We start from the raw sequence: 26049 nt of genomic DNA, 5'->3' as shown, positions 1-26049 counted from the left end.
GTCCAAATATTCGCAAAGTCGTTCGCGAACGATTCGATCGAATCGATTCGGATTTACCAACAATTTTACAGCTACATTTTCGAATCAAACACGTTCATGTATCGTAATTTTGCCAGATTGAAATTATGAAAGCGAGTCGTTCACGAACGATTTCCACAAATATCAGATGAATCGTTCGCGAACGATTTGCATTTTGATTTAAAGTGTTGACAAAACCAGAATATTTACTAGTGTATGATTTTTTTTCATTTCGATTTTTTTGAGATGTACAGACAGCTCATCTTCCTAATAACGTTAATACAAAATGAGGAAGAGTGAGGGGGGGGGGGTAAACAAATCAATCTTCGCAACTGCAACTTTTTTGCCCAATAATTTCATGTTTCTCAGGTTTTTTTAGAAGCAGCTGACGCTTTATTTTATCAGGTTTTTTCCACGTATACATAACATATTGAAATATTAGATAGGTACCTATCTAAATTGTGTATTTATTAATTAATCTCTAATTTATTCTTTTTTTTTCTATGTTTCAGGTGAGTACCTAATCCGATTATCATTTTAATAATGAGAAAATATGAAGCTGGGTGAGTTGTTTTTTGTGTAGATATAATTTGGATCACGAAAAATTCTGACATTATCTCTATTCCTTTCACCCATCTAATCCATTTGTAAAATACGAGTACCTCTTGAAAAAGACTCAAATAATACATTTTTAAAATTACGAATTCAAGATCCCATCGAATAGAAGAGAACTTTTCAAAAGACATTCCAAATCTTGAAACTCAGCTACTGGTTGTGAGATATGCTTTATTAATCAGCAGATGAAAAAATGAATCATTAGAGCGAAACTCATTTTATATTTCTTTCTTCTTTGGCAAAATAGATTCCGTTTTCATTTTCAACTTCGAGTAGAATCGAATCACGTTCCATACGTAAACCACAAACGATATAGGAACTCAAACACCTATCCAACAATATTCAAACACAGTCTCAAACAATCGAACTGACCAGAAAAACACACTTTCAGCTTAGATTCGATTTCGATCAAACCATTCGCAGCTGTGAAGTGAAAAAAAAAAACGCCAATTTTCTATAGACTTAATCTTCACTCGTCCTAAACCAGTTTATAGCTGCATATAAGTTGATATTTTGTAACAAGTTCTCGATTCGAGACTCTCGATCCAAGACCAATCTCCATCTTATAGACCTACGATGGCCAGATCATAAAATTCATCGTCGCTTGTCACACTCGCGACAACGACCGACCAGTTGATCTTAATCTGCACTTCTGCACAATAAACATATCTCCTTATAGCTCTCTCTCCTAGATAATCAAAACACCATAATATTAACGAAGTCGATCTACGATAATCGCTATTCTATATGCATAAAATTAGGAACTGGAAGCTGCAATACGATCCACTTCCTGATGCATTTGGCGATCGTGTTCGTGTATTGTTTTAGTAGAAATGAAAAATCACTCCTCACTCGAGTTGTTCGAAAAAACAGCAAACACAACTCGAGTATCGAATTACTTTACGAATTGAAAAAAAATAAAGCATTATATACAAGAAGAAGACGAGGAGGAAAAGACTTGGAAGAAGAAAAAAAATCATAATAAATAACGTTAATTTGAAAACATTGCGTCGAGAGAAGCGATATGTGGTGTAACTGGTTTTCTGTTGCTGTATCGTCTTCCCTGAGCTGAGAGACGCTGCTGCGTTGTCATCCATCGAGATTGGGTGACTAGAGAGGCGGGTGTAGGGCAGGGTGAACTCGGCTACGATGATCGTGTTTGCTGCACTGCTGCATTGGAGAAAATTCTGCCCTCCTGAGGACTCGACTAGCCCATAGAGAAATCTGACAACGCTATAAGAGCATTTCTTTTCATTTGGCAGCAGCAGCAGCAAACAGCATAATGCATAATTTGAGTCGTTGTGCATTAGTATATAGGTACGAGTATATTGTACAATTATATTCAATGAATGCCTTGCCCAGATAGATATACTCGTAGATATTCGTAATCCCCCGATGTACACATTTACATATTACAAGAAGATGGTAGCCTGAGATGAGACGTTCATTTTCTTATCAACTTCGTCTTCGCTGCTCGTCTGAGTTTCGAAATGAACGATAAGCTAGTCTGGCGATCGCGAATCGTGAATCGGATCGCCCGAGGAAACGTTCATGGCGAAATGGAAATTTCAAACTGCTCATAATTCGATACATGTACCTAATAGCTAATCGATGAACCAGACCATCATTGGCTGGCTATATGTATAGGTACTTTTACCTGTACTTTAGCTACATTCAGAGTCAGACCTACGGGGAAGCGATCATCACCCGAAGATAATATTTGTCACGATGATCGCGACGACCGACCGAGCCCGTCAGCCCGTGTAATTACACGTTAACTGTATTATCATCCATCGTATCTGCAGAGAGCGCACGTACAAGTACATTACCATTAATACGAGTACGACGACGGAGCCATCTCGTACCTATACCTCTCTATACCTATCTATAGGTACCTCTATATTCGTATGCTTCGACTAAATCGATTTTCTTTTTCTTCTTCGCTATGTAATTTTCTGCCGCTTCGGCTTCGAGTACCTCCGCGAGTGGAGTGGAGTTTGATGCGTTCTGCGTGCCTCTTAATGGGCTCCTTTCTCGTCGTATATATATAGTCGTCTCGTCGGGGTTACACGATGGCCGGGTCATAAAAAACCTCTATATACTCGTAAGGTATACGTAGGTACCATATCGAGTTTAGCAGGTCGTCGTCGGTCGTCGTCGTACAGCCGACGACGTGAACGAATCGAGAAAATCGTATCAGTTCGCCGACTACCAAGCAGTGATTTGCTGTGAGGGTTAATCGAGCTGAACTCGAATGAGATAATAATAAATTGATATAACGAAACATCCGATCAAAAAACGATAACTGCCCGATATGGGTTAGATTATTGAGGAACTTCCTGTTTTACTTAATGTCATTCGTAAGCTGCGATTGGAACACGTAAGCAGAGGTTGGACCGCGAAAAGGATGATTTTTTCGTCGAATGTGATTTTAGCTTGAAAAATATCTAGGGATTTGCTGGCTCGCAATTGTTGTAAGTACTCGTTTAGTTTTTTATTACCTTATTAAAGTTATTTTCAAAACGGTAAGGGCTTAAGGTTATCTCGAAGTTATTCTGTAGACGATTTTTGCCAAAAGGTTTGCTTTGAACGAAAGTTGACTGAAAAAAAATCATCCTTATAGGTACTTGAGTTTGATCAATATACAAAATGATTCTGATAAATTAGGAGAATTTCAATTAATTAGCTTAAAAATGACTTTGAAACTCAAAACTTTCAATTTTTTTCAAAGAAAACTCGATCTTAAACCAAAATGAACGATAATTTCCATCATTTCACGAACGAATTGTTCACGAATCAGGCTCCAAAAAAAAACATTTGACCAGAGACTATTGAACTTGTAAAACGTAAAACTTCGAAAAAAATATCGTCTCTTTCAACAAAATGCTCATGGACGTAAACGAACGACAATTTCCATCATTTCATAAACGAATCGTTCGCAAACAAGTCTAAAAAAGTACTTGACAAAAATTGGCATAGAATCTGAAAACAGTAATCTTGAAAGAAAATATTTTTTCTCTATAGTTAAAACACACCTAAATAATAACGAACGTTAATTTCCATCTTTTATGAACAAATCATTCGCGAACGAAACTCGAAAAAAGTACTTGATCGAGGGACGTTATTTTGAAAACCACAGGTATAACTTTGGAGAAATGCTCATAGCTGAAACGAACGAAAATTTCCATCGTTTCATGAGAGAATCGTTCACGAACGAAACCTGAAAACAGTGATAATTGACCATGGGTTTTTGAATTTGACAAAACAAAACTTCTTTTTTTAAAAAAAAAAACCACTCCATCTCAGAAAAACGTTCATAGGAAAAAAAGAACGACAATTTCCATCATGACATTAGTGAATCGTTCGCGAACGAAATTCAAAAACAGTACATTGGATTGGAGCTTGTTGGATTTGAAGAAATGATACTACTGAAAAAATACTATTTCTGTCAAAAAAATGATTATAGGGTTAAAACGAACGACAATTTCCATCTTTTTATTGGTGAATCAGTTCACGAACGAGATTTAAAAAAAAATTTGACTACATGCATGTCGGTGGATATTAAAAAGACCTTAAGAAAAAATTGCATCTTCTTGAAGTGAAAACAAACGATAATCTCCATCACTATAAAAGTGAATCGTTCACGAACGAGTCCTGCAAAGACCTTTGATTGGCTATAGGCCGTTGGATTTTAAAACTTGAAACGTATAACTCTGGATTACTCGAAGAAAATAATTCTTAATCTCATTAACATGTGTATCAGCGAAAAAGAACGACAATTTCCATCATTTCATGAACGAATCGTTCACGAACGACATCGAAAATGGTACTCGACAAATGGTCTTGGAATTTAAAAACCAAAATTTGAAAAAAATCACATTTTTTTTCATCAAAATGCTCATAAGTGCAAAAGAACGACAATTCCCATCTTATTGGTTCTGACCGAATCGTTCATTACCGACTGTTTTCTCAGCTCAGAAATCGAGTATTCGTTCAAAATGCAATCAATGCTCGAATGCAAAGGAAATTTTTATTCAGAGAAATACGATTTACAGAAACTTTTGAGTTTTGAGCAAGTCGTTCGCGAACGAATTGAAAAATTGAACGAATAAATCAAAAAATATAATATCGTCCGAATGAATGATTCATTAGTAGGGATCAATTAATTTTATTTTTTGACAAGAATATTCTTGAAAATCTTGAATGAACTTTCTGTTTCCGAATATCTGAAATGAGTCGTTCGCGAATGATTTCATCAAAAAACGACAAAATGATTCCTTGAAAGTAGAAATTCTTCGAGTAGTTCACGAACGATTCTCTTGAAAATTCAAGCAAATGATTCATAAAGGAATGAGCGTCTTTTGTTTGACAAATTAGTCTCCAAGAAAGATACGAGTACTTGGTTTAGGAGTAAATGACCGAAATAAATTCAAATGAACTTTCAAACAAATCGTTCGCGAAGGACTCGAATTTCATAATATTTTCAAAAAGATCTGATCGTATCTCTCGGGAACAAAAATTAATTTATGTGTGCAAAGACTGAAATTTTGCAACAGAATCCTTCGCGAATAATTTTCTAAAAATATCTGATGAATCGTTCGCGAACGATTCCGAAATGACTCTGATTTCATTGAGATTTTTGAGCAGTTTGATAAAATTTTCAAATAAAAAATGTGCAAGTGCAAGTAATTCGTCTGAATTGAAATTCCACAGACGAGTCATCGACGTAAGATTTCCCCAATCACTCTTATGAATCGTTCGCGAACGACTCGAATTTCATTCGGATTTTTGAACACTGATTTGATTTTACGAATAAATAAAAAATTCATACGTGATTTCAGGGAATCAAAATTTTGCAGTGGAGTCGTTCACGAATGATTCGCGGTGACATTCCATGAATCGTTCGCGAACGACTCGAATTTGATTCGGATTTTTGAACACTTTGATTTGATTTTACGAATAAAAAATTCACACGTGATTTCGGTGAATTAAAATTTTGCAGTGAAGTCGTTCACGAATGATTCGCACGCAGAATTTCATGAATCGTTCGCGAACGACTCAAATTTCATTCGGAGTTTTCAACGATTTGATCTGATTTTCGAATAATTAAAAACTTCACACGTGATTTCAGTGAACCAAAATTTGGCAGTGGAGTCGTTCGCGAACGATTCGCGCAGATATTCCATGAATCGTTCGCGAACGACTCGAATTTCATTCGGATTTTTGAACACTTTGATTTGATTTTACAAATAAAAAATTCACATGTGATTTCAGTGAAATAAAATTTTGCAGTGGAGTCGTTCACGAATGATTCGCGCAGACATTCCATGAATCGTTCGCGAACGAGTGGAATGTCATTCGAAGTTTTGAACAATATGATCTGATTTTACTCAATAAAAAATTCACACGTGATTTCAGTGAAATAATATTTTTTCAGTCGAGTCGTTCACGAATGATTCGCAGACATTCCATGAATCGTTCGTGAACGACTCAAACTTCATTCAAATTTTTAAACGGTTCAATTGGAAAATCCAAAATAGTCATTTTGAAAGATTTAAAGCTTAAAAAATTGCACGACAATCGTTCACAAATGATTTTCTCAATCCCCCACTGAATCGTTCGCGAACGATTCGAATTACATTGAAAATTTTGAGCAGTTCTATAATAGTTTTCAAGTAAAAAAATTAGTGTGATACTACAAAACAATAAATTTTTGTCAGCAAATTGTTCACGACTGATTTTCTCACATATTTGAGTAACCGTTCGCGAACGATTCGAATTTTGTATGAATTTTTGAACAGTTTTATCAAATTTTCGAATGAAAAATTGATTCGTGTTCTGATTTTGCTAGTTTGGAAAGCAGCAAACAAACCGTTCGTGAATGATTTGGTCAAATTTTGATGAATCGTTCGCGAACGATTCGAATTTTCGTTAAATTTTCCAGTAAAAAAAGTGGATGTGATTTTGATAGATAGAAAAACGACAGCAAGCAAATCGTTCGTTCAACTTGTGAACAGTTCTATAAAAAACTTCGAGTAATCGTTCAGAAAAAAATTAGAACTCAAAGTCATTATTATCTCTATGAAATTGCAAACGAACGACTCGCCAAATAAGATCTCCCCAAACTCGTTCAATTCCCAATCAAAAACCTCTCTAACTTCATCATTTTCTTCCCCGCAGATCCGCAAAAAAAAAACTATGAACCTCTACACATTCATCTTGCCCATCTTCACCTTAGTGGGACCGTCCCTCTCAATCGAGGCAGACCATCCTCTCGGAGCCCGCCGCAGCTGTAAATTCGACTCGGTCCGACTATGCGACCACTTCGTCGACAAAACCGACCTAATAAACGTCATCTTCACCGAATTAGCCTCCACTCGTAACATATTCATCAGCAACGCTCACGGTTTCGGCAGCTCCCTCAATCTAGCCCTGATCGACATGTTCGCCAACGAAGAATACACCCTCGATCGCCAACCCATACATCCAGAAAACAGCTACTCGTACTCGGTGCTCAAAGAAAACAACTTCAAAATCTCCCAACACCAGTCTCTATTCGACGAGCATATCGGCAAATACATCGTCGTCCCGTTACGTTTACGACAATACATGCAAGACGAAATACTCCCCAAACACGTCGCTTGGAGTCTAAACATGATGATCTCCTGGAGTAATCGACGCTGGAGATGGGTCGGTTTCAACACCAAGAACTTCACCAGAGGCGACAACGAAACCAGCCAGCGTGATTTCTCCTTCTTGCAGAAAGTCACCAGGACCAAGTTCAAACTATGGGAGATCACGACGGCGGTCGAGAGATACGTCGAGATACTGCACAGGTATTTCAACAAGAAAATCATCATCTTGGTCGACGACTACGATAGGATATTCCGACACGCTATTCAGCATACGCTTAAAAATATCGACTTTTATTACTCCTTTTTGAATAAGGTACTGTTGCCAGTGCTGCAGGATAACGAGCGAGTACACAAGGTGATCATCACCGGTACGACTACGTTACCTTTATACTTGGGTAACTGCAGCTTGGCACCTTTGGTCGAGAAATACACATTCCTGCAAGAGCACGCTTTCACCCCGTTCTTTGGATTCGACGATCAAGAGGTCGACGACCTTTTCGCCAAGTTCCATATCCCCTTAGACGATAAACACGAACTGGAGGACTACGCTGGCGGATACAAAACACTAACCTCGCTCACCCCCAAGTACAACTCGGACTTGGTCATGTCTTACTTCAGACGAAGACGCAATCTAGTCGACGACCTCGTATTCAACGGCACCACAGCTAAGAAATCACCCGAAGACGAAGAACTCTATTTCCCAACGCCTTTCCTAATGGTTCCACCGTTCCGTTACAGGATCGTCGAACTGCTGCACAAACTCGACATCGAATTCCATCTAGTCGAATACAACGAGACGATTTTCGCCAGATTCGCCGATTTCACCGTGTACAACTATCCGAACAAAGACACGTTCGATTTAGACTTACTATTCACCTATATCTTCGACCAAGGATACCTTCGACCGACCAACGTCGCCAATAAATACCACATACCCAACCGAGCAGCCCTCAACGAGACGTGGACCGCCATGAAAATCTACTACAACGATCTCGGACAACCGGCCCTACAAAACATAGCCTTAGATTTCAAGAAAATCTTACTATCCGAAAACAGCTCGCAAATCGACTCGATCAAACAAGAACTGCAGACCAAATTGAACACTTACTTTAAACAACTCACCGATAAAGAGCACTTCGAAACGCTTCGAGTACCCGAGTATCATTTCCATAGCATCGTCTACGCTGCCTTGGCCTCGTTCGAAGGACTGTACTTGAACGAAAACGAACTCGATGCTTTTGGTAAATCCCATATTCAGTTCTCGACACCGATCAGTACCACTAAAGGTATCATCGAAATTAAATACGGCGAGAGCGCCGAACAAGCGCTGGAATTGGCTCTTAGTAGCTTTATCTCGGATACGCAGCTCAACGAGATCAAATATATCGGCATTAATATCGATAAACATATCGATACTTCGATTTTGGTGCAACTTAAGCCCATACAAGAGCACGAACAGAATCCGTATCAGAGAAAATAGACGTGTTAAATAAAGGGTTATTGGTTTTTTAAGCAGTATTCTCAACGTATATAGGGACTACCTATTTAAGTATAATTTTATTTAATGTAGGTTAATCTTTAATCCAGCAAGAAAAAAAATTACTCGGTTTGGATTTGTAATAAACGAAATTTCAATATTTTACACTTCATTTTGTACATCTCGTCACACTTTCATTTTTCCAATAAAAAAATCTAGTTTGTAAAATGTGAATTTTTAACCAGAAAAAGATAGCAAATGAAGCACGTAGAGAGATTCAAAAAATTGGTAGAAAGCTTTGGACCATTTTAGCAAAAGTTTGAATTTCAAAAAACTTTATCTGATATTAGTGATATTTTTCAAAATCTTCAGAACCCCCCCCCCCTCCTGACCTCACACTTCATTCCCACAATAAACCATTCCTGACCTTGATTTTTCAAAAAAATTCTTAAAATTAAATTGGGCTCTCCAGAACAGCTATCTGTATTCTGTAATTATTTATTCACCACGAATATTGCACTTCTCAAAATTTTGGGACCAACTCCTTTCTGGGGGCAAGAGAAGGGTTGGCGAAGGTAGGGAGAAGGGGATGAATTTTGCTGTTCAGGTCAAACGGTTGTTGGAATGACCCTCCTCCTCTGTGGAGAGCTGAGTTTTGATTTTGAGTTTAAACAGGTATAAGTATCGAAATCAGTGTCCTCGAAAACCTCGTATAATTCGATACCCACATCACTTTTTTCGATAGGTTGAATTTTTCCAACCACCCCCCCCCCTCCTTCCACTTTATTTTGGCGATTTTTTTTTTCAAATTTTCTCAAGAACACCGAAAGGAGACCATTAACTGAAGGCATAATATTCTACGATCCATTTTTCGTTCATCATTTTAGTCCCCATTGACCCCATCCATTTCATCACAATTTTCATCTTCCCCAGCCTCCTCCCCCTCCCCCTCCATTTTTTAGTCAAATTTTGAAGAAAAAAAATGAAAATCGAGTGACATATCATTCGTTAGGTTTTTAATTTAAAGTTTCAAAAATCTACTGGAGGCTCCAGTAATTTTCAAAAAGTCGCTGGAGGCTTCAAAATGATTTGAACTCACCTGAAGTCGTCTTCAGAGGGTGTTAAAATTGGAGTGTAGAGTAAATTTCAGTTTTATATCTCCATTTGATGAAATTTTGTGAAAATTTTAAAGTTTCAAAAACCTGATGGAGGCTCTAGGAATTTTCAAAAAGTTGCCGGAGGCTCCAAAACGACTTGAAATTTACCTGCAGTACTTCGTAGCCCATTGAAATTAGTTTTCAGATTGAATTTCAGCTTTGCAACTCCATTTTGGTGAAATTTTGTGAGAATTTCGAGTTTCAAAAATCTGATGGAGGCTCCAGAACTGCTCAAAACGGTTTGAAACAGTTTCCAATCAATTTGGCATGTCGAAAATAGGGTGTATCCCAAATTTCAGATTTCTTGGTCAATTTGGTAAAATTTTTGATTTTTTTCCTCATTTTTCACCTAAATTTGATTTTTAAAAATTCACCAAAAATCGAAAAGCGCACTTTAGCACTTGAAATTTTGACAGGTGATTTGTTCGATCTTTCAATCTACCTTTGTACAGTTTGAAAAATTTTGTGCAAGTCCTATGTTGTAACGCGAAATCTGCGATTTCGGCTGACCTGTCGATCAAAATGGCCGCCATTTTGTAAGTAGGGCCACTTTTTTTTTGAGTACAAGGGCTAAAAATGTTCCTTAGGACTCCCACTTTAAGAAAAAAGCTGTCCCGGAGGATCGACGGGGGGGGATGCAATAGATCCTTAAGCGGGCTCCCCGTCTACAATTTAAGGTTTCTAGATACAGCAATAAGCTCCCTAGCTCAATTTCACAAACATGAAAAGATTGGTTAATTATTTATATTTTGTGGGGTATTCGTAAACATTTTTTCAAAAAACTTTCAAAATATTATGAAAATTGAACAATTTGAGTCAAAAACGAAATCCAAATTTCCGAAAAATATCAAACAATCTCAAAATACAGAGAAAAACAGCCAAAAAAAAGAGAAAAAATATTGCAAAATTTTTTCAAAATGAGACAGAAATTGTAACTTTTTGCAATACTTATTCAACATGATAAAAACATGAAAAATTGATTTAATTATCGCCAATTGGGGTCCAAAAATTTTAAAGATTACTCAAAATTTACTCAAAGAACACTGCTAAATTTTCAGAACAAACAATAACTTGAATAAAAAATTGAGCTCGTAAGAGTATGTGAAATATTTAATAAGTAAAATAAAATTGAGGACAACTTCAAGAAAATCGTTTTAAAAACAAACGAAAAATTCAAAATTTGCAATCAAATCGGCAGAAAACCTATAAAATCCCATCAAAAATCGTCAAAATAGTGCGAAAAAGTTATAAACATTAATAAAAAGAACACACAAAAATTACAACTAAATTTTTTGTAAAAATTCGATTAAAAATTGATTAAATGTCGTTAAAATTAATTAAAATTCCAAAAAAATCACTCAAAGTTCCAAAAAAAAAAATTGAAGAAAAATTGGCATTTAATTTCATGAAAAAGTTGAATTGAATCAAAATCATTGAACTAATGTAAAACATTCATTACGAACAATAAAAGTATGTGAAATTCTTGTTATTAAAATTGGGGAAAACTTGAAGAAAATTGTTTTAAAAACGAACAAAAAAAATTTTAATTTGCATTCAAATCGGCAGAAAACACATCAAATTTCATCAAAAATCATCAAAATGGTAAAAAAAGTTATGAACATTGAATTTTAAAAAAATACAAAAAATGCAAGAAATGTCAAATAAATTTTTTGTAATAGTTTGATTAAAAAATGATCAAAATGTCGTTAAAATTGATTGAAATTTCAAAAAAAAATCACTCAAACTTTCAAAAGAAAAAAGAAAATTTGTCATTCAAATCGATAAGAAAGTTGGAAAGTTCAAACAATAAATAATGAAAATTCATTTTCAAAAAATGCAAGAAAAACTACAAAATTTGTGAAAAAATGCAACAAACTGAAGAAAATATTTGGTAAAATTTAGCAAAAATTCCTCAAAAAAACCATTCAAAACTACCACAAAAAGCATGAAACTGACCCCCAACTTTACCAAAAAAACCACGTAAAACTCAATTAAAAACGATTAAGCCGATATAAAAAATTTACATAAATCGAGAAAAATTAAAAAAATGATTTAAAAAAATACGAAAAACAATTTTAAAATTGTCGAAATATCGTTAAAATTGAGTAAAATTTCACAAAAATCGATTAAAACAGACGAAAAAAAATACTACATTGATATAAAAAAAAGTTGACACGAGTGTTTTGAAAAATTAGCAAAATACGAATACTTACATATTTTAAAAATAATTGTAATATTTCGAATAAAGCGAGTAATTTAATTTTAACAATTTTTTTATACCTAATTTTCAGACAATTTGAAGAATTTTTTACTCATTTTCATACAATTTCATGAACTTTCACACAATTTTGAAGCAATTTCATAAAACAGAATAATTTCCAACTTGGTTAAAATCTTTTTAAAAATATTTCGAGCAAATTTCTAAGCAATTTTAAACATTTTTTAAAGTACACTTGGAACGATCTTTACCTCATTTTTGACAAATTAGACTGCTTTGTTCAAGATTATCACTGAAACGTCAAGTTGATTACGTTTTAGAACATTCGAAAAAATTTTTGATCACATTTTTACGATTTTTAAAACACTCAAAAATAATTTTGTGAATATGCTCAAATTTTTCACATTTTGCCGATATGTTGAATCATTTTTTATGCTGTTTTAGTTATTTTTTAAATTATCTAATTTTTTGGAACCATTTTGAATCACAAGTCAAGTATTTTAAAAATATATTCTGCTAGTTTGCAAAAATCAGCTCACCAACTTTCCCTACTCCTCCCCCTTCAGGCAAAAATAATCAATTTGAGAAATAATTCAGAGTTCAGACTTACCAATTTTACACGAGCACGGAGTAATTGCTCTGAAGCAGCTGGCAAAACTGAATAATTCATTCCAAACCTGAAAAAAATATATATATGAATTAATATTTGTGAATAAATGACCAGACGAATAACAACCAAATAATTATACTCTGTAAAAAATTTAAAAAAATAAAAAACAAAACCAATCAACTGATCCGATCACAGCTGGTTATGAAAAAAGTTGAACACTGGTCAAAAATGATTTTTTTTTTGAACCAATCACACATTACCTTCTAGAAATCTCCTTTCCAAACCAATCACTTCACCATCTCCCAAAAATACCCACCAATAAATTACCCTACCCCCTAAGCGAAGTCACCAATAGGACTACATATACTAAAACTAACGACGAAATAAAACTCCACATTTCCAAATCTTCCCAATAACCATCAAACCATTCCATTCCATCGATCGATTAAAATATCACACTTCGTTGCTGGGAAAACTTTGCCACCCACTGGTACGAAAAAAAAGCCGCATCTTTTTCTTCGACACGGTGAAAATTGAAAAGGAAAACCGGTTTTTACATTTTGAACTGCAGAATCGCGGTAAAATCAGCGTATAACGCGATGAAAACGGGATGACGAGGTGGCCGAGTGGTTAAGGCGTTGGACTGCTAATCCAATGTGCTATGCACGCGTGGGTTCGAATCCCATCCTCGTCGCAGGTCGTAAAAAATTTTTTTTTCTGGAGAAATATTGAAAAAAATTGGCAGAAAAAAATACACACGTGTCGAAAAAAGGGTTCCAAAAAATTAATTTTTATTTTTCCAAAAATTTGTCCAAAATGTTAGACTTTTTCGAAGCAATGTACCATGAAAATGAAGGTACTCGTCATTTTTATGAACTGAAATAGAAAGAAATCATTCGAAATTGATTTTAAAATGGGGGAAAAAATCAAAATACTCCGCAGGATAATATTCAATAAATTGCAACCCTCCCCCCTCCAAAAAAATCAAAAATTGGAACAAAAAAATAATAAATTTAAAAATCAAAAATTGACCAGCATAAATTTTTTTAAGTATAATCAAACTTTATCACTCCAAAATATTTTTCAACCCCCCCCCCCTCCAAAAAAATCAAAAATTAATAAATTTAAAAATCTAAAATTGACCAACATAAAAATTTTCAAACATAATCGAACCTTTATTATTTCAAAATATTTTTATAACCCCTTCCCTTGAAAAAAAAACATCAAAAAAATTAAATCAAAATGAAGAAAAATCAAAATTATCAAAAAAAATAATAATAAAAATCTGATAATAAAATCGAAGTGGAAAATTCCCAAACTTTCAAAAAATTTCCTCGAACGAAAATCTACCTCTCAAAAAGCTCAATCGTACTGTTCCCTCCGATTAAATCCTCTTATCGTACGTATTTCTTACGTCTTCTCTCTTCCCCCCCACCCCTCTCATCAACTTACTACCGCCTAATTCGCCTTAAAGGAAAAATGAGAACAGCAATCAAAACAACAAATGACGCACGATACTTAATTACGCGAGGCACCTTAATGAGACTCATCGTCACACACAGGAAGAGATGAAAGAAGTTATACTGTGTATCTGTTCTTCTCCTCCCCCCTCTTCATCCTCTTCATCCTCACTTCCTCCTCGATTAGTGAGAAAAAATAGACATTTAATCAAAAAACAAACAATATTTTATGGGCGAATTTTCAACTCGAGTATATTATAACATAACCGAATTCGAAGAATTGATTAATTTTTTTTTTTTACCAATATAGGTACTTACGTTAGGCAATTCATAATATTTCATGGGTCGAAGTACACAAATATCACATTGCCCTACGTACTGTACTATACATAGTCCAAGAAGAAAAATATGAATTTTACGTTGACTATGTTGAGGTACAACAAAGGGTAAGGGCAGAGGGTCGTGGTCGTCCATCCTTTACCCATTTATAATCGTAAGTAAAATCGAATATACGAGCATGCACAAATAATGAAAACAATATAAAACACATGTAGCACATGCAAAACCGGTAAAAATGACGTGCAGGGAGATGATGGCGATGAAAGGTGAAGGCTACGAGGAGAAGAGAGCGAAGGGGGGGAGGGGGGACGTACATTTATACAAATAATGTACCTCTACCTACGTTTAGTTGTTCGTGAAATGAAATTGAACTATTGACGAAGTTTCATAATACTACATACATACATATAACGATGGGAAAGTTTTTTTTATCTGATATTTATTTTCGGATGGCGTGACAGATTGTAATATCTCGCTGCCGCTTCTGTTCTGTACCTGTACGTAAACGTATGTAGTAGACGTCTTGCCACAAGTTTTCTCGATATCAGCACATATACTATACTTACCTATAATAATACGAGTATAATGACGTTGTTTTATGCGATACTATATTACTCGTAGTATGTAGATGGATGGTTAATTGAAGAACAAATAGAGAGACGAATTTCCAGATTAAAGGGGCCTTTAATAAGGAAACACATGTGTGCAGAGAGATTATAGCACGAGTAGGTACAAGTTTAGGGAAATCTTCGCGCCTGTAGGCTTTGCTTCGTTATAGACTAAAGACTCGTTTGAGAAGAAAATCACCTTCGTCGTATCGTGCTGCAGTTTGCTCGGGGTGTGTGAAGTAATCGTAAGTCAGTTAAAAGGATTAAAAGGGTTAAGTGAGATGTGAGAATAATTCCTCTTCCTCGACTCCTCCTGCTGCTGCAATATTCTCGTCAATTTTTCATATAGATATGTGGGTAATTGGGTAGGTGAGAGTTCGGGAAGTATTCGGTTGTGTTCGTCAAACTTCGTGCATTGATGTTCAACGTTTATTACACGTCTTTTGTGTATTCAATTTTTAGATTATTTTTGGGATATTTTTGGCTTTATTTTGGGGGTAGATATTTTTTATGGAGGAAACTGGAAGGGCTATTGTACCAAAATTCGTGAAAAATGACTCCAACAATTTCTTGAAATTCGAGTAAAAATGAACATGTCGCAGAATTATTCAAAGGTGACCTTGCGACCAATCAAAATGGGTTAAAATTTCGCGAGAAATCCGAATATTTCGACGAAAATATTTTTTGAGCATTTTTGAAGAACCTTGAACCCAAAATTGGGTTACGAATGTCACGAATTTTGAGGTTTTTGAAATGGTATCATGCGACCTATCAAAATGGGTCAAAATTTTGCGAGAAATGCCAATATTTTGACGAAAATATTTTTTGATGGAGTTTGAAGACCTTTAAATCCAAAATTTGGCCATAAAACGTCATGGTTTTTGAGATTTTTGAAACCGTATCATGAGACCAGTCAAGATGAGTTGAAATTTCGCGAGAAATTCAATTACTTCGACAAAAATGTTTTCAGATCATTTTTGAAAAACTTCGAGCCCAACATTGGGTTTAAAAAATGTCCTGCTGATTTTTGAGATTATCAAAAAAGTGTCATACGCTATGTCAAAATCAGTTAAAACTTCAAGAAAATTAAAATATTTCAACAAAAATGACCTTCGATCGTTTTTGAAAAATTTTGGGCCCAAAATTGGGTCATGAATGTCACGATTTTCAAGTTTTTCAAAATGGTATCATGCAACCTATCAAAATAGGCCAAAATTTTGCGAGAAATACTAATATTTAAAGGAAAAAATTTTCTGACCATTTTTGAATACCATTAATCCCAAAATTGGGTCAACTAATGTAATGATTTTGGAAATTTTCGAAAGAGTACCACGAGATTAGTCAAAATGAGTTGATTTATCGCCAAAAATTCAAATATTTCGACTACAATGAATTTTGAGAGTTTTTGAAAGATTTTGGGCTCGAAATTGGGTCATATAAATGTACCTAAATCTGACGATTTTCAAGATTTCCGAAATGGTGTCATGCGACCTATCAAAATGAGTTAACATTTCGCGACAAATACCAATATTATGACGAAAATGTCGTTTGACCATTTTTAAAGATCCTTGTGCCCAAAATTGGGTCTAAAAATATCGTGAATTTTGACATTTTTGAAAGAGTGTCATGTGACCATTCAAAATGAGTTGAAATTTCGCGAGAAATCTAAAGAATACTGACAAAAATATTTTTCGAGCATTTTTGAAAAACCTCGAGGCCAAAATTGGGTTACAAATTTCATGATTTTTGAGGTTCTTGAAATAGTGTCATGCGACCTATCAAAATGGGTCAAAATTTTGCGAGAAATATCGATATTTTGACGAAAATATTTTTCGATCATTTTTTGAGACCTTTAAGTCCAAAATTTGGTTCAAAAATGTCACGAATTTTGAGATTTTTGAAAGAGTATCATGTGATCAGTCAAAATGCGTTAAAAATTCGCGAAAAATCCAAAGAAATCAATGAAAATATTTTTTGAGCGTTTTTGAAAAACCTTGAGCCCAAAACTGGGTTATGAATGTCATGATTTTTGAGGTTCCGGAAAATGATGTTATGTGACCTATCAAAATGCGTCAAAATTTTACGAGAAATACAAATATTTCGACGAAAATGTTTTTTGACCATTTTTGAAAATCCTTGTATCCAAAATTGGGTCCAAAAATATCATGAATTTTGAGATTCTTGAAAAAGTGTCGTGTGACTATTCAAAATTAGTTGAAATTTCGCGGGAAATTCAAAGAAACCGACGAAAATATTTTTCGAGCATTTTTGAAAAACCTTGAGCCCAAAATTGGGTTTGGAATGTCATGATTTTTTAGGATTCTGAAAATAGTGTCATGCGACCTATTAAAATGGATCAAAATTTTGCGAGAAATACCGATATTTCGACGAAAACATTTTTTGATCATTTTTTGGGACCTTTGAGTCTAAAATTTGATCCAAAAATGTCATGAGTTTTGAGATTTTTGAATGAGTATCATGTGACTAGTCAAAATGAGTTGAAATTTCGCGAGAAATCCAATAAAACCGATGAGAATATTTTTCGAGCATTTTTGAAAAACCTTGAGCCCAAAATTGGATTACAAATGACATGATTTGTGAGGTTCCTGAAAATAGTTACATGCAACCTATCAAAATGCGTCAAAATTTTACGAGAAATACCAATATTTCGACGAAAACGTTGTTTGACCATTTTTAAAAATCCTTGTGCCCGAAATTGGGTCCAAAAATATCATGAATTTTGAGATTCTTGAAAGAGTGTCATGTGACCATTCAAAATGAGATGAAATTTCACGAGAAATCCAATAAAACCGACGAAAATATTTTTCGAGCATTTTTGAAAAACCTCGAGCCCAAAATTAGGTTACAAATGTAATAATTTTTTAGGTACCCGAAATAGTGTCATGCGACCAATCAAAATGTGTCAAAATTTTCCGAGAAATACCAATATTTCGACGAAAATGTTTTTTGATAATTTTTGAAAATCCTTGTGCCCAAAGTTAGGTCCAAAAATGTCACGAATTTTGAGATTTTTGAAAGAGTGTCATGTGACTATTCAAAATGAACTGAAATTTCGCGAGAAATCCAAAGAAACCGACGAAAATATTTTTCGAGCATTTTTTGAGACCTTTGAGTCCAAAATCTGGTCATAAAAAGTCGTGATTTTTGAGATTTTTCAAATGTCGTCATGCGACCTATCAAAATGGGTTAAAATTTCGGGAAAAATTCAAATATTCCGTTGAAAATTATTTTTTAGCGTTTTTGAAGAATTTTAGACCCAAAAATTGGTCATGATCTCATGAATGTCACAATTTTTGAGATTTCTCGAATGTTGTCATGCGAACTATCAAAATGGGTTAAAATTTCGGGAAAAATTCAAATATTCTGACGAAAACTATTTTTGAGCGTTTTTTTGAAGAATTTCAGGCTCAAAATTGAGTCACGAATGTAACGATTTTTGAGATTTCTCAAATGGTGTCATGCAACCTATCAAAATGGGTCAAAATTCCGCGAAAAATTCAAATATTCCGACGAAAATGTTTTTCAACCATCTCTGAAGAACCTTGAGCCCAAAACTGGGTCATAAATGTCATAGGTACTATTTTTGAGATTATTAAAAAAGTGTGACAAACCCTATCAAAATTAACATAAAATTTCTCAAAAAATTCAAATATTTCAACAAAAATGTTTTTTGGAACATTTTCGAAGCATTTTGTGTCTATAAATTTGGTTCACTTGAACGTCATACAATTTTTGAGAGTTTTTAAAATACAGTAATGCGACCTATCAAAATAGGTTAAAATTTTACGAAAAATCCAAATAATTCGACGAAAATGATTTTTAAGCGTTTTTGAAGAATTTTGATTTATGAATGTCCCAATTTCTGAAAAAGTGTCGTGCAACGTATCAAAAAGTGTCGACATTTAGCGAGGAAATACAATTATTTCGACGAAAATGGTTTTGGACCAGTTTTTAAAACCTACGAGCCCAAAATCAAGTCATGAAGTGTCATAATTTTTGAGATAGGGGCACGAAATCTATCAAATGGGTTAAAATTTCCCAAAAGACAGAAATATTCCGACGAAAATTATTTTTGAGCGTTTTTTAAAAAGAATTTCAAACCTATAATTGGGTCATGATTATCGAGATTTTTGAAAAAAGTGTCATTCGACCATCCAAAATGGTTTAAAATTCCAATAAAGCATCAAAAATTCCCATCAAAATTTTTTTTAGTCAGTTTTGAAGAGTTTTGAGCTTAAATTTGCTTCATGATTCAAATTTTGAACTTTTTTAGCCAACTTTTCCAGAAATTTTGATCCTGAATTTCAGTAATGAATTTTGGGATTTTCGAAAAAAGTATCACGTGATCTATCAAAATGAGTTGAAATTCCAGCCAAACATCAAAAATTTCCATCAAAATCTTTTTTGATCACTTTTGAAGAATCGTAAGCTTAAAATTGAGCCATAATTTTGTAGGAAAAAAAATTTTCTATCAAAATCTTTCTCTCAGAAATTTTGGGGAAATTTTGAGAATTAACTTCGGTCTTAATTTTTGGTATTTTCGCAAAACTATACCACGTGACTTGTCAAACTGGGAAACAATTTCGTGAGAAAATCAAAAATTGCCATCAGAAGAAGATCAATTACCAATTTTCTTTCCAAATCAACCAAAAAATCTGTAATTTCCCAAAAAGTCTCCAAAAACAATCTGAGAAAACACGAAAAAATCCACAAATCCTAAGATAAATCTCCAGGGTTGGCAACACTTCTCTAATCAACCGATCGAAATCTCCTCCACGTATAGATCGCTCATCAAACAATAAGCACACAAGTCACGACAACAACGATGGCTTGGCAGAGCAGCTCGTCAGTCTGTTCAGCATCCAGACCCAAAGCCAAAGCCAAAAGAACGATAGCAGCAATAATAGCTAATACATCTGCAGTTGGTAGAGGTACAGAGAGCGAGCGAGCCGAGGCCGAATGAATGATTTTGCATACAGCCGAAGCTAATTAACCGGTAAGAAGAAAAAGGCAGCAGGGGAGGGTTAGCGGGGGTACAGGGTAAGAGATTCGGTACGACAGCTTGGCCGATGAAGCTATATCGCGGTGGCCGGGGTAGGTAGGCGAAGAGGTACTGTACATAATAAATGGAGAGGTACGAGTAGCAGCAACATCAGCAGCTCTGCATGCTCGGCGAATGGGCCAAATCAAATATCACCATGTCCTTGAAGCGACCTTTTATTTAGTAAACATGGCTCGTGTGCGAAATCTATAAACATCAAAGGCGCGCACAAAGACGAGCGACGAGGCGAGGTATACCCCTTTTTCGGGTACTCTGTGCTCTGTGCTGTGTGTGAGGACTGAGGACACAGAGAGAAAGGATTGTCGTTGCGGAGAGCGCGTGCGCCAGCGCCAGTACTATGAGGACGAGGAGTTTTCCGCGTATACCAGCTGTGATTTTTGCCAAACACCCTTCGCCGCCGCCGCAGCCGCCGAGCTGACACCCCTGGTACCGGATCTTCACCCTCTTGTACAGTATAGGTATAGGATAGGTTCCATTGAGTAGAACGCGCGGGTATTTCAGAATGAGCGCAACCGTTTCCTCTCTTCTTTTTCCGCTCTCGATGCTCGTCCATCCGCCCTTCGTTGGGGGAGTCAACCCTCAACCCTGCGCCGAGAGAGCCCGAGTTGTTATCTTCTTTCGCAGCGCTCGCCGCCGCCGCCGCTATACCTATTGCTAAAAAAAGATGAGAAAAAAGGGGACTACCCCACGTGCTGCGTACTTCCGACTTATAGCTTTTCTCTGGCAAGCCCTACGCTCTGCTCCACCCTTCTACCGTCTTCGCTCTCTATGTATATATAGAGATATACATCAGCTGTTTTCTCATCTGCCTGTCTCTCACATACACGCACCCTTTCTCTAGCTCTTGCTCTTTCTCTCTTCTCTCTCAGCTCAGCGAACGAACGACCAGAGGAGAAGAGCTTTCTCTACGCCGCTCGCGCGCTACCCTGACCGCGTTTCATGTTTTTTCTTTTGTCAAGGTCTCACCATCGATTTTTATTCATTCGAATTTACTGGCAGCAGCCGGGGTCCGGGTCGCCCCGCCGATCCGTTAATGTGTGTGCAACATTCGCTTCGCCTTATAGCCATCTTCATGGAGGAAAACTTATCGCTTCGCTGGAAATCGCCTCCTGCCTTGCTCGACCCAGACCCAAGTTTCCCTGGATGAATTCGATACAGTTTTGGAAATAATTTATCCGAGTTGCATTTTGCACAGAGCCTCATATAAAGCCAGAATTCAAATATGGCTAGAGTAGAGGGTTAAAAGCAATTTTAGTCTTATTGATTCTCATTTAGAAACGAATAATGAACAAATGAAGCTGCGACGACGTTTGACTGCCGTTAAAACTTCGATTGTGCGAAAAATTCGCTTTCTATTCTCTCTGCAACAGAACTACGAGTACATATACCTATCGCATCTGCTTACCTATACTAAAAACATACTAGTCTATTGTCCAACTGGCAAAATCTACTCCAGAAATTGATTTTGACTGGAATTTTCAAGTCCTAAAAATCAAGGAGGTTTTTTTGCAGGTAGGGTCTAAAATGTCAAAAAAAAAATGATTGTAATCTTCAAAATGGCTCGGTCACAAAATTTTTCTTTTAGTCCGGCATTTTATGACAATAGGATCCACCGGGACAATTTTTTTCTTAAAGGGGACATCCTAAGGAACATTTTAAAGCAAACTTGCCCAAAAAAAGCTGGCCTTACTTACAAAATGGCGGCCATTTTGATTGACAGGTCAGCCGAAATCGCAGATTTGCGTTTCAACACAGGACTTGGACGAAATTTTTCAAACTTTACAAAGGTAGATCGAAAGATCAGGCAAAAATTTATCACCTGTCAAAATTTCAAGTGCTAAAGTGCGTTTTTCGATTTTTGGTGTATTTTTGAAAATCGAATTTAGGCCAAAAATGAAGGAAAAAATCAAAATTTTACCAAATTGACCAAGAAAGCTGAAATTTGAGATATACCCTATTTTCGACATGCCAAATCGATTGGAAACGGTTTCAACCCGTTTTGAGCAGTTCTGGAGCCCCCAGCAGATTTTTGAAACTCGAAATTCCCACAAAATTCCATCAAATTGGAGTTGTAAAGTTAAAATTTATTCTAAAAACTAATTTCAATACGCTACGAAGTACTGCAGGTGAATTTCAAGTCGTTTTGTAGCCTCCAGCGACTTTTTGAAAATTCCTGAAGCCTCCAGCAGATTTTTGAAACCTTAAATTTTCACAAAATTTCATCAAATGGAGATGGAAAGCTTAAATTTACTCTACACTCCAATTTTAACACCCTCTGAAGACGACTTATGGTGGATTTCAAGTCATTTTAGGGCCTCCAGCGACTTTTTTGAAAATTACTGGAGCCTCCAGCAGATTTTTGAAACTTTAAATTTTCACAAAATTTCATCAAACTGAGATGGAAAGTCGAAATTCAATTCTGCAAACTAATTTCAATACGCTACGAAGTTGACTTCTGGTGAATTTCAAGTCGTTTTGGAGCCTCCAGCGACTTTTTGAAAGGTTGGTCATGAGACCAGTTAAAATGAGTTAAAATTTCGCGAAAAATTTACACATTTTGACAAAAATATTTTCAGATCATTTTCGAAAAAGTTTGAGCCCGAGATTAGATTTAAGAAAAGTCCTGATTTTTTGAGATTATCGAAATTCGAATATTTTGACAAAAATGATTTCTGATCGTTTTTGAAAAATTTTGAGCCAAAAATTGGGCCCACGAATGTCTTGATTTTTGAACTTTTTGAAACAGCTTGTCTTGAGACCAGTCAAAAAGAATTGAAATTTCGCGAAAAATCCAAAAATTCCGACGAAAATGTCTTTTGAGCGTTCTTGAAGTATTTTGGGGGTCAAAATTGGGTCATATAAAATGTGGCGATTTTTAATATTTCCGAAATTGTGTCATGCGACATATCAAAATTGGTCAAAATTTTGCGAGAAATTCAAATATTTTGACAAAAATATTTTCAAATCATTTTTGAAGAACTTCAAGTCCAATATTGGCTCTAAAAATGTCATGATTTTTGAAATTTTTGAAAGAGTCCGACGAGATTACTTAAAATGTGTCAATATTTCTACAAAAAATTCAAATATTTCAACGAAAATGTCTTTTGAGCGTTTTTCAAATATTTTGGGGTCAAAATTGGGTCATAAATGTCACGATTTTTAAGATTTCCGAAATTGTGTCATGCGACCTATCAAAATGGGTCAAAATTTTGCGAGAAATATTAATATTTCGACAAAAATGTTGTTTGACCATTTTTGAAAATCCTTCTGCCCAAATTTGGGTCCAAATATATCACGAATTTTGAGATTCTTGTAAGAGTGTCATGTGACCATTCAAAATGAGTTTAAATTTCGCAAGAAATACAATAAAACCGGCGAAAACAATTTTCGAGCATTTTTGAAAGACCCTCGAGCCCAAAAGTGGGTTACAAATGTCATGATTTTCGAGGTTCTTGAAATAGTGTCATGCGACCTATCAAAATGGGTCAAAATTTTGCGAGATACACTAATATTTCAACGAAAATGTTTTTTGATCATTTTTGAAAAACTTCAAGTCCAAAATTGGGTGCAAAAATGTCACGATTTTTGAAATTTTCGAAAGAGTACCATAAGATTACTCAAAATATGTCAATATTTCTGCAAAAAATTCAAATATTCCAACGAACATGTCTTTTGAGCGTTTTCGAATATTTTGGGGCCAAAATTGAGTCATAAATGTCACGATTTTCAAGATTTCCAAAATTGTGTCATGCGACCTATCAAAATGGGTCAAAATTTTGCGAGGAACGCCAATATTTCGACCAAAATGTTTTTTGACCATTTTTGGAAATCCTTGGCCCCAAAATTGGGTCCAAATATATCACGAATTTTGAGATTCTTGAAAGAGTGTCATGTGACCATTCAAAATGAGTTGAAATTTCGCGAGACATCCAATAAAACCGGCGAAAACAATTTTCGAGCATTTTTGAAAGACCTTCGAGCCCAAAAGTGGGTTACAGATGTCATGATTTTTGAGGTTTCTGAAGTAGTGTCATGCGACCTATCAAAATGGGTCAAAATTTTGCAAGAAATACTAAGATTTCGAGGAAAATTTTTTTTGATTGTTTTTGAAGATCCTCGAGCCCAAAATGGGGTAAAATAAATGTCATGATTTTTGAAATTTTTGAAAGGGTATCATGCGACTACTCAAAATGAGTTGAAATTTCGCGAGAAATCCAAAGAAACCGACGAAAATATTTTTCGAGCATTTTTGAAGAACCTCGAGCCCCATTTTGACACTTTTTGACTTGTGCAAATTTGACAGGAAAAAAAATCCAGAACCTTATAAGCAAGTTTGGAAAGAATCGGACTTTTGGAACAAAAAGTGGATTTTTTAAACAGATAAGGCGAAAATCAATTCTTTTTGGTGATTTGGGAAGGGGAGGCGAGGGAGGGGGTACAAAAATTGTGAACTTACAAGTTTCGAGAGTTAATTTGCCCCCCAAAAAAGAAATGAAAAAAGAGGCCCGTTTAAAAGTATTCTGCTCATAGATGACAATTTTTTTGGGGGATTCATACAAGAGGACCAACATCATTTAAAGGACCAAGGGAGGGGGTTTCTTGAAAATCTGCTTACTTAGAAAGATTCTGCCCATTGAAAAATTCTCATAAAATAACAACAGACATTAATTTTCCATTTTTTTTTCCTATTTTTTAGAGAGCTACCATCATTTGGGGGTCTAACAAAGATTTTTCGTTGAAAAGGGGATTATGTAGAGCAATTCTAAAGAGGAAATGAGATATTTTCAACAAAAAAAAATCCCTGATTTTGATTTATTCTCATTTTTTGTATTTTTTTCAACGTTGAGGGGCTCCTTATTAGGCCTTACTAGAAAGCCAATATGGTTTGAAGGGCCGGAGAAAGTTTTTTCTTGAAAAAGGACTGTTTAGAAAAATGCTGACGCAGAAACAAAGGATTTTGATGACTTGAATTTAATTTTTTCCCCGAGTTTTTTCTACTTCAACTGGGGGGAGGGGCATCGACACCATTTTGTTTGCAGATGGGGAGAATAAAAAATAGGGAATTATTTTATCACCCGATGTTACAACTTTGCTGGGTGAGAGGTGGAAAATTCCAATTTTGCAAAATAATGGAGACGTAAACGGTTCCAGCATCATAAATTGTAATTTAATCAAACCCCCTAAACACAAAAATACGAAATCAGATGGTCGAATTTTGCATTCATCATCACTGTGCCACCTCTCCCTACGAATAGTACGCGAGTTCAAGTTGTGCTATAGCCTATATTCGAGCTATTGTAATAAAATTCGTATAAGTGTCTTTGTGTGAGTGACGAGTGTACACTGTATACAGTACATTGTACATGAAATCTAGCTATCCCCTTCATTGTACACATAAAGTACATATTACTGTAGCCGGCATGATCGCAGCATGTACCGGCTATGACGTTAAAATCATCCAAGGTCAGTAAAGACAGCTCAATTAAACGTTTCGCCGGTCTCTCGAGCTCTCGACTCGTATTCTACTAAAATAATTCCGGCCATATTACCACATTCAGATGTAGATTTCTAAAACCATCTACATTCAACACTCGACAATCATCTTCGAGCTCGATCTAGTCTCGGCTGCGGACTCGAAATTTGAAAACAGAAAGATAACAGTGCACAATTCAAAATTCGAAACGAAACTTTAACGATGGAAGTGAAAAATCGAAACACAGGCAAGCTGCTGTTGCTGTGCATTGCAACACAACGAAAAACGCTGCAAGCTGGATGAGAATAGAGAAGGAAAGTGGAAACGAAAGGTGGAAGCTGCACACACAACTTTCG

General features: G+C 35.5%; 2 protein-coding genes and 1 non-coding gene across 3 annotated transcripts in view; all 3 read left to right on the top strand.

Annotated features, from left to right (window-relative positions):
* LOC135845779 (protein scylla-like) overlaps positions 1-26049 on the top strand; it is a 128318-nt gene that overhangs the window by 17160 nt on the left and 85109 nt on the right. The window lies entirely within an intron of this gene.
* LOC135845776 (uncharacterized) lies at positions 2952-8910 on the top strand. The gene is made up of 2 exons (XM_065364601.1): positions 2952-3107; positions 6814-8910. The coding sequence occupies exon 2, from the start codon at positions 6832-6834 to the stop codon at positions 8746-8748; it is 1917 nt and encodes a 638-aa protein (XP_065220673.1). The 5' UTR covers positions 2952-3107; positions 6814-6831; the 3' UTR covers positions 8749-8910.
* Positions 13343-13424, top strand: TRNAS-GCU (transfer RNA serine (anticodon GCU)). The gene has a single exon. It is a non-coding gene; the product is annotated as a tRNA-Ser (tRNA).

This window comes from Planococcus citri, chromosome 4 (genome assembly GCF_950023065.1).
Source record: "Planococcus citri chromosome 4, ihPlaCitr1.1, whole genome shotgun sequence".
Taxonomy (NCBI): Eukaryota; Metazoa; Arthropoda; class Insecta; order Hemiptera; family Pseudococcidae; genus Planococcus; species Planococcus citri.
This window is presented reverse-complemented; position numbering and strand designations above follow the sequence as displayed.

What these genes read in the sequence shown, in the direction of transcription:
- LOC135845776 (XM_065364601.1), top strand. Translation starts at nt 6,832, where the DNA reads ATGAACCTCTACACATTCATCTTGCCCATCTTCACCTTAGTGGGACCG.